General features: G+C 39.6%; 1 protein-coding gene across 1 annotated transcript; it reads left to right on the plus strand.

The window, feature by feature from the left end:
• Positions 1-1,629: 1,629 nt before the first annotated feature.
• Positions 1,630-3,172, plus strand: galr2b (galanin receptor 2b). The gene is made up of 2 exons (XM_060942122.1): positions 1,630-2,039; positions 2,404-3,172. The coding sequence occupies exons 1-2, from the start codon at positions 1,630-1,632 to the stop codon at positions 3,170-3,172; spliced, it is 1,179 nt and encodes a 392-aa protein (XP_060798105.1).
• The last annotated feature ends 6,888 nt before the right edge of the window (positions 3,173-10,060 follow it).

A 10,060-nucleotide genomic window follows, 5' to 3' on the forward strand; every position in this document is an offset into this window, starting at 1 on the left:
CATGAGCAGTACTATGTTCCTGCCTTGTTTATCTGCTATCTTGTACTACTGCACCAGCATTTTATGCACATTAATATGCAATCACTCTGTAGAAAATAGCACTGAGGAACAAACCATCATAAACTACTCAAACAAGAATTCTCATCAGGAACAAGAGCAAACCTAATAGTTTCGAATATGTCTTTTCCATGTGAATTATGGATCAGGTTTGGCATTATTTCACCTTGCCTTTTTTAAATGCAGTATAATTATGGTGGCTACTGTATCACACTGAGGTGCCTTTTTATGCTTCATTAAATTTTGCACATGGAAGTGCAATATCCTCCTTTTATTAACCTCATTCATTCTGAAAATCCTTAAAAGTGCTTCTCTCCCATGCTTTTTAAAATCTCGCCACAGCACGGATTTTTAGTATTTTAGATTAGGTTTGTGACTATTGTACACAGACTGGAAATGATCAGTCCTTTCTTTTTGTGCTTTAAACCTCTTTTCGGTACCAAATGATTGCTAAGCTGCAGCATTACCACTGCCCATGTCTATAAAGAATTCATTATTTTTTATCTTTTTCAAGTTTTGCTGTTACATGATGCCACATATAGGTGAGAAATTACCTGAGAATATGGAAAAGCAGCACTTGTGTTCTGCTTAATACATAACCAAAAATTGTTTACAGCAGATGCAAAATGAAGGGGTTGTCTTTTTTTTTTTGCAGCATGATCCATTTCTGAAGGTGAAGAAAATGTTCAACAGTTGAACAGCACATTCTGGTATGATTGCTTTTTCTTTCAGCTTATTCTTGTCATTGATTTTTGCATGTCAATGATTCACATAACTACCTTTTGTACATTCTCTATGTTGTAATAGTTGTTATGAGCATGTATGCATTTATTTGTGTCAAAGCCTAACTCGTGATATGTTTCTTCAGTCATCTTGAAACCCTGATAGTGTCAAATCCGATGCCTTGTAGTTGTTCTTCTTTTCATGTTTTAATCAAAACATCCAGATATATATATATCCTATATCCCATCTCTTTGTGTTAAACCTTCCATTTGTATTAGTAACTATTCATGTATGGAGACTGCAATATTGCTATGATATTGCTATAATGCGCTTGTGTCTCATTGTTTCTCCTCTTTCTAACCTACCATTTCCCCACATCTCTCCATCTCCCTAGATCAACTTTTCTTCAGCCACTGACCCCTTTAACTGCCAAAAAAAAATGTTCAGACCCCTGAGTACAGATTAATGTTACAAACATAATCCAACAACTGAAATATTACATTATAATATAACATTATTGTACTTTGTGCAATGAGAAAAAAGGCATTAATTCATTCATTATCTATTTACTTACATTCCATATTGACATTACTTTTAAAACTATGGTTGTAGACAGACTAGTTTGTTTTTGACCTATCACACCTGATCTCAATCCTTCTGTGATTTTACATGTGATCATATACCATCCCTAATCAGTGCAGCTGAAGAGCTTCCATGTGTTCAGAAAAAATCCATGAAACATTCAGTAGAGACAAGCTGCTGAATATTCATGTGCTGCATGATGAAATAAAAAACAACCAAATAGCACAGTGCATTTGAGAATGCAGACTTCCGATTGCCTAATAATAGATGCCATTTACACTTTCTTCATATTTAAGGCGCACAATGTCCGACCATGAGGATCTGAGCAAAGCCATGGGCCACTGGAATGCCTCGGACAGCTACCAGCTGAACGCAGCTAGCGTGATTGTGTCTGTAGTATTCTCACTCATCTTCCTCCTGGGAACAGTGGGCAACAGTTTGGTGCTCGCTGTGCTCCTGCGCAGTGGCCAGCTCAGCTACAACACCACCAATTTATTCATCCTCAACCTCAGTGTAGCTGACTTCTTCTTCATCATATTCTGCGTGCCTTTCCAGGCCACCATCTACTCACTAGAGGGCTGGGTATTTGGGTCCTTCATGTGCAAAGTGGTGCACTTCTTCATCAACCTCACCATGTATGCTAGCAGCTTTACCCTTGCTGCTGTCTCTGTTGATAGGTGTGTATGCATGCTCACCTCTTTCTGCTCCATGCATTTACCTTTAGAGGAAGGCAATTATTTTGACAGTTCTCTGTTTAGTGAGCAAAGCACTGCTAGTCACAGTAGAGGCTGAGAATCCCCACAGTCCTCAGTAAACGGACTATACCACACTTATCATCACATCCTCTTGGCACTATAATCTCATAGGGTTACATTTTAACATTGGTGGAAATCAAATTTGAAGAAAGCAGTCACAGAGGAATGAAAGAAAATTGTGTATTTATGTGCCATGTAGAAGAGTTGATATGTCAAACAAAACTATGTCAAAGGAATTGAAGTAGACTAATTAATGAAATTATGTTGTCTGCATCTTGTTTTGCAGATATTTGGCCATTCGTTACCCATTGCGCTCCAGAGAATTACGAACGCCCTGTAATGCAGTTGTTGCCATGGTGATCATTTGGGGTCTGTCTCTTGTCTTTGCCGGCCCTTACTTAAGCTATTATGACCTGATTGATTTTGAAAACAGCAACGTGTGTGTTCCTGGTTGGGAGGAACACAACCGCAAAGTGCTGGACACCTGCACCTTTGTGTTTGGCTATGTCATCCCCGTACTCATTGTCAGCCTGTCTTATACACGCACCATCAAGTATCTCTGGACAGCCGTTGACCCACTGGATGGCATGTCTGAGTCTAAGCGAGCCAAGCGCAAAGTCACTAAGATGATCATAATCGTCACAGTGCTGTTTTGCATCTGCTGGCTGCCCTACCACGTTGTCATTCTGTGCTATTTATATGGAGATTTCCCCTTCAACCAAACCACTTACGCATTCAGGTTGCTCTCACACTGCATGGCCTATGCCAATTCTTGCCTTAATCCCATTGTCTATGCGCTGGTGTCCAAGCATTTCCGCAAGGGCTTTAAGAAGGTGTTCAGCTGCATTCTCAGCAAAAAGGGTCGTAATAAGGTGCATGTGGTGCAACTGGCTAACACTGTGCCTGGCTTTGAAGCTGCCTCCACCGAGGTATCACACATGAATGAAGAGAACGGCAGACAGAATGAGCATGAGACAGCTGATCCTGACCATCCCCTTACGGAGTCACAAGATGCCGCTATGAACATAACAATACCTTGCCAGAAACAGCCATGAGCATAGGGGGTACAGTGGATGATAGCAATGGTCAAAAGGGCAAAGATATAACATCACAATATTTTTCATACATTTTACACATATCATGGTATTTTTTTTTTATTTTGCATAAGAATTTGGAATAGATGCAATGCACCAGCTAGTATACACTCACCGGCCACTTTAATAGGAACTTTTTCTTGATTCTAAAATTCCTGTTCTTGGCTGACAGGCGTGGAACCCAATGTGGTCTTCTGCTGTTGCATGCTAAGATGCTTTTCTGCTCACCACAGTTGTAAAGAGTGATTATATGAGTTACTATATCCTTCTTGGCAGCTCGAACCAATCTGACCATTTTCCACTGACCTCTCTTATCAACAAGGCGTTTCCACCCACAGAACTGTCGCTCACTCAGTGTTTTTTTGTTTTTTTTTTGCACCATTCTGTGTAAACTCTAGAGACTGTTGTGTGTAAAAACCCCAGGAGATCAGCAGTTTCTGAAATACTCAAACCAGTCCATCTGGCACCAACACCCATGCCACAGTGAAAGTCACAGAGATCACAATTTTTCCCATTCTGATGTTTGAAGTGAACATTAACTGAAGCTCTTGATTTGTATCTGCATGATTTTATTGGCTAAATAGATAACTGCATGAAACAGCAGGTGTATGGGTGTTTCTAATAAAGTGGCCAGTGAGTGTAGTACTGCGTTCACTGATTTTTATTCAACTGTTTAAAAAAATAAGATATGGCCCACTAGAAAAACATCAATTACTTTGTGGTTTTAACTTAATGTAGTGACAGCAGTTGTTGTGGGTTTTCATTCATCAAACTTTGCTTTTAATTGCAAAATAACTTTTATGGTGATGCAATCTGTCATGGGGTGGAACGGTGGTGTAATGGTTAGCATTGTCACTTCATAGCAAGAAGGTTCCAGGTTCGAACCTCACAGTGACTTGGGACTTTCTGTGTGGAGTTTGCATGTTCTCCCTGTACCTGTGTGGGTTTCCTCCAGGTGCTCCGGTTTCCTTCCACAGTCTAAAGACATGCAGATTACGTAGTCATGGCTACTCTGGATGTGAATGTAAATGGCTGTCTGTCTCTCTTTGCTAGCCCTGTAATAGATTGTTGACCTGGCCAAGGTGTACCCTGCCTTGCACCCAAAGTCATCTCAGATTGGCTCCAACTTTCCCCGAGACCATGATGGGTAAGTGGTATAGATAATGGATGAATGGATGATCTATCATGATAACAATAGCACTAACTGCTGGTGCTATACAAGCCTTACTTAATTATGAAAATAATGTACCTCTGCCACTGGACATAACCCACATGATTTAACCTTGACTACTATAGACAATGGTTACCTAAACTGCTTCATGAATGATTTTAAAAAGCACACATACATGGAAATAGACAATATATTTTTCAATATAATACATTTATTTTGGTGAGCTTTTTTTCTGGCAAGTATTCAAATGTGTTATAAATGTATTATTTAAAAGCTGCAAATATCTATTTTTTAATGGCATTTTGAATGTATAATGCTTCTGTAAATGATTCTGTGACAAAATTACAGCTGGTAATTATGTAATGCATGTCCTAAGAATAATGTACTCATATAAAACATTATTGATTTCTTTCAACCTTATTGCATTTTGAGACTTGTGATTTTGTGTCTTATTTCTTACTTATCGACACTAGCTTGTGATCTTCTTACACATTACTACATTAATGTCTGACAAGTGCAATTTCCATCTCAGATTTCACTTCTCTAATCTTTAACACATCATATAGGCATAAACAAATGGGCTCATACCATTTTGTGCTTTTATACTGGTTGTTTCCAACCTTCTGAGGTTATTGTCATGATTGCCTTACCTCTATGTCTTGCTTTTCTTGAGTATTAAACAGTAACGTACAAAATTGAGGTTTGAGATTGACTGTTGGTTGATTTCAATAAAAAGATGGTTATATTAACAAATGGTTCCTCTGTGAGTTTAACTATGAGTCACATGAGAGTTTTTGAATTGGTTTGTTTTACCACATTACAGATATGAAAGGAATAAGAAAGATAACTCATGACACATGCTCAGCAATTACAGTACATTATAATGTCAACAGTACACTTAATGAGCATTATTTACTGATTGTGCACTAATTGTATTTGCATACTATGAATAGTAATCATTTTTGATTTGGTCTGGTCATCTAGATTATAGAAAATCCCATCAACTCAGAATTCTGGCAGGTTTGTTTGTTTTTAACAGAAAAAAAATCAGTAATTTTCTGAAAATACTATGTTCAGCTCTTTGTTGCATTATGTTCAGAAGTATGGTCCTGGGCACCATATCTATTCTTATTGTATAACATGAAAGTAAGGTTAATAATATAAACTTAGATTACACATTTTTTTCAGTTTTACTCAAATTAGGGTGGTGCAAAAATGAGTACACCCCACAACAAAAACTAGTACTTTGTATGGCCTCCATGATTTTTAATGACAGCACCAAGTCTTCTAGGCATGGAATGAACAAGTTGGCGACATTTTGAAACATCAATCTTTTTCCATTCTTCAACAATGACCTCTTTTAGTGACTGGATGCTGGATGGAGAGTGATGCTCAACTTGTCTCTTCAGAATTCCCCAAAGAAAATAATTTCTTTCCACCACAAAGGTGAAGGCTACAAGAAGATCAGCAAAGCTTTACTTATCAGTCAGAATACTGTAGCAAAAGTGGTACAAAAATTTAAGAAAGATGGAACTGCAACCATCTCACAGAGACATCCAGGTCGTCCACAGAAGTTAACACCTCGACAGGAGCGTCTTCTGATGAGAAGGGTTGAAGAAAATTGGCATGCAAGTTCACTGCAGTTATCTAAAGAAATAGAAAGCCAAACTGGGGTGACTATTTCCCATGACACAATATGGCGTACACTGCAGAGGAATGGCATGCATGGATGCCATCCACGAAAGAAGCATCTCCTAAAGCCCAGGCACAAAAAAGCCCACCTAGAATTTGCCAGGGCCCATGCTGACAAAGATGAAGAGTACTGGGACTCTATACTTTGGAGTGATGAGACCAAGATAAATGTTTATGGAACTGATGGCTTCAAAACTGTATGGCGTCGCAAAGGTGAGGAATACAAAGAAAAATGCATGGTGCCTACAGTGAAACACAGAGTACTGGGACTCTATACTCTGGAGTGATGAGACCAAGATAAATGTTTATGGAACTGATGGCTTCAAAACTGTATGGCGTCGCAAAGGTGAGGAATACAAAGAAAAATGCATGGTGCCTACAGTGAAACATGGTGATGGCAGTGTCCTTATGGGGAGCTGCATTTCATTGATGGCATCATGAATTCACAGATGTATTGCTCTATACTGAAAGAGAAGATGCTACCATCACTCTGTGCCCTTGGTCGTCGTGCACTTTTCCAACATGACAATGATCCTAAACACACATCTAAGGCCACTGTTGGATTTCTGAAGAAGAACAGGGTGAAAGTGATTCAGTGGCCAAGTATGTCTCCGGATCTGAACCCAATCGAACACCTATGGGGAATTCTGAAGAGACAAGTTGAGCATCACTCTCCATCCAGCATCCAGTCACTAAAAGAGGTCATTGTTGAAGAATGGAAAAAGATTGATGTTGCAAAATGTCGCCAATTTGTTCATTCCATGCCTAGAAGACTTGGTGCTGTCATTAAAAATCATGGAGGCCATACAAAGTACTAGATGTAGTAGTTTTTGTTGTGGGGTGTACTCATTTTGCACCACCCTAATTTGAGTAAAACTGAAAAAAAATGTGTAATCTAAGTTTTTATATTATTAACCTTACTTTCACGTTATAAGTTAAACAGATATTATATTAAACTTTGTCTTGTCAACATTTTGGAAATTGTTTGTGTTCATTGAGATATTGTTTAAAATGTTCCTTTTCAAAGGGGGTGTACTCATTTACACTGAGCACTGTATATGTATAATAATGATGTATATTTAGCATATTTATTTTGTTTTTGTTTGTGACTATATTACAGTCTAATCAACAAAGCTGCACAAGAACCATAACTAGGACAGGCAATCCATCAAGAACCATTATTAATATTTTATACACTGTCAGAAACAGGGGTACAGTAGGAGTCCATTTCTTACCCCCAAGGTACAGTCTACACTAATGTACCCCCTAGGGCTCATTACTGGACCTCAAGGTAACTATGTGTACCTTGTTCAGGCCCAAAGGTACATGTATGTTCCCAAGCAGTATGATAAACCAAACACTGGCGTTGGAGAGCACCTTTTCATGTTTTGCATCATTACAAGTGGCAGCTTGAATCCAGTGCTGGAAGGAAGACGAAGATGATGAAAGACGAGGTAAACGTCAGTGAACTTGCATTCTTGCTTGTGTAATTGTTTCAGTGGTTCAAATAAAATAATATGACACTCACAATAAGATGATGCTCTGTTTGAAGTAGTTTTATTCCTGCACATATAGTATAAGTGTACACATAAAGCCCAGACAAACACAAACCACATACAGGCTTTTAGTTTTCAATCATTTTATTTTAGTTTTATATCACAAATTTATCCAGAACAATTGTTGAGGAGTCTAACATTCACTATGATAAACCAAAAAAAGTGTCCACACATGCTGCAGCTGGGATGAAACTGCTGGCAGAAAACTGCAGCTCTCCAAACAGATGTTATTGCACCTGATGCACTTGAAAGTAGTGTTGTAGGACTTGAGTAGACCGGTCTCAAGACCACTTTTTGAAGGTCTTGGTCTCATCTCAGAATCGAATGCATTTTTACTTGGTTTTTTCTCAGTCTCAGACATGGAGGACTCAGGATTTTATTTCAAGACCGATCAAGACCACAACTGTGAGGATTTCACTAAATTGCCTGTACATTGTCTGATTCATTTGTTAACATCATTACTGTGATTGAATGTAAAGCTTCCTGCTTCAAATGCTAAATAACATGATTCATTGCAATGGCCATCACCCCTCCCCATCCCCCTTCACACCTACTGGTCTGGTCCTGGTCTTAATTAGGTCTCACCCTGCTATGGTCTTGGTCTTGACTTGGTCTCAACCCCTCAAAGTTATGATGATATGGAAATCATTCTTGATCTCGATAGACTGTGGTCTTGGTTGAGCTGGTCTTGACTCCAATACTACCTGACAGTCCCTATAGGTTCTAGTACATGCTTGGAAAGAGAGGAGTATTCTTTTGGGTGCAATCTGCATCCTGACTACTAGATGCCACTTAACCCTACATCTTATGGTAGTCTGTCGTGTCCGATGACGACTAGGAGGTGTTTAGCATTTGTTTGCTCGCTTTGTTTACTCATAATAAAACTACGGCCACATCTTTCACATATAATGTTCGACACCAACTGCCCATGACGTGACTTGTGTTGTTATTTATGATAACAACATACAGATATTCCTCCTCCCTTTTCTCTTCAACCGTTTCAACCGATTGTTTCACAGTCTTTCTCCACTTGTATCTGTCTCTGGCTTTTTCTTTCCAGTTGTTCTTCACAGTCTATTCTTTTAAGATGAAGCCAAGGCCTAGTGGTTAGAGAAGCAGCTTTGGGACAAAAGGTCATTGGTTCGATTCGGGAACTGGGAAATGTGAACTGGGAAGTGGGAAATGGGAACAGGGTGGCTGTAAATGGGAAATTGGAGGATGGATTAGAAGAATGGAAGGAAATAGAAAATTGGGTGATGGATGAAAATGGGAAATTGGGAATGGGGTGGATTGAATTGGGAAATGGGGGTCAATGGAATTGAAAAATTGGGGGATGGATTGGCAACTGGACGCAAATGAGAAATTGGGGATGGGAACTGGGAAGCCGGAACTCGGAAGTGAGAGTTTGGAACTGAGAACTCGGAAATGGTAGGTGGGAACTCAAAAGTGGGAACTCGGAACTGGGAAAACGGAAGTGGGAAGTCGGATCTGGGAACTCGGAACTGGGAACTTGGAAGTCGGAAGTGGGAACTCGGAAGTGGGAAGTCGGATGTGGGAACTCGGAACTGGGAAGTCGGAGTACCTACTCATCTTAAAATTCCTCGACATCCTACACTATGAACAAGGTCCAAAAGCAGCAAGGGTTTTGGCATTTCTTTCTGATAATTTACAGTCCACTAAACCTTAAACTTCCTACAGGTTATATTTGTTGTAGGGCCTAAACCATCATCCTACTGGATGAATGGTAAGTAAGTTGCTGCAGGATATATAGACTGCATTTAATTGTCGTGGACCAAACATACTATGAGACTTTTATTTTGTAATTTAAAAAAAAACCCACCCCTGCACACACCTTTATTCATGCATATACTTAATTTCAAGGTCATTAAAAAGAAATACAAATGCATGCTCAGTTTCAAATCCAAACACTTCATGACCTGATACTACCATTTTACCAGATACCCAGATTATGTCACATAACTGTTTATTAGTCTTCAGTATAGACAATATATATAGGGGAGACTGATGAGTTCAAAATCTGTGCTGGTGTGCTCCAGGGGGGATACCTTAGCCCCATTCCTTTTTGTGATTGTCCTGGACTATGTTCTCCGAAAGGCCATAGGGGGTAAGGAGCAGGATTTGGGTTTTATGATCACACCTAGACACTTGCGTCGAATCCCAGGCAGAGTCATCACAGATCTGGACTTCGCGGACAACATAGCCTTACTGTCCAATGATTTAAATCAGGCACAGAGTCTTCTAGCACATGTTGAGGAAGAGTGCCTGCATGTTGGTCTCCATCTAAATGCCAAGAAGACTAATGCCGCTTTTCCACTACCAACGCGGCTGAGTTGGGTTGAGCCGTGCCGTGCTGAGTCGAGCTGAGCGGGGCTGTTGGAGTTGCATTTCGACTACAACCGCGCTGAACCA

The sequence above is a fragment of the Neoarius graeffei genome, chromosome 16 (assembly GCF_027579695.1).
Source record: "Neoarius graeffei isolate fNeoGra1 chromosome 16, fNeoGra1.pri, whole genome shotgun sequence".
In the NCBI taxonomy this organism is placed as follows: Eukaryota; Metazoa; Chordata; class Actinopteri; order Siluriformes; family Ariidae; genus Neoarius; species Neoarius graeffei.

What these genes read in the sequence shown, in the direction of transcription:
- galr2b (XM_060942122.1), top strand. Translation starts at nt 1,630, where the DNA reads ATGCCATTTACACTTTCTTCATATTTAAGGCGCACAATGTCCGACCAT. An exon ending in GCTGCTGTCTCTGTTGATAG is followed by an intron (nt 2,040 to 2,403) that starts GTGTGTATGCAT and finishes CTTGTTTTGCAG; the next exon opens with ATATTTGGCCATTCGTTACC.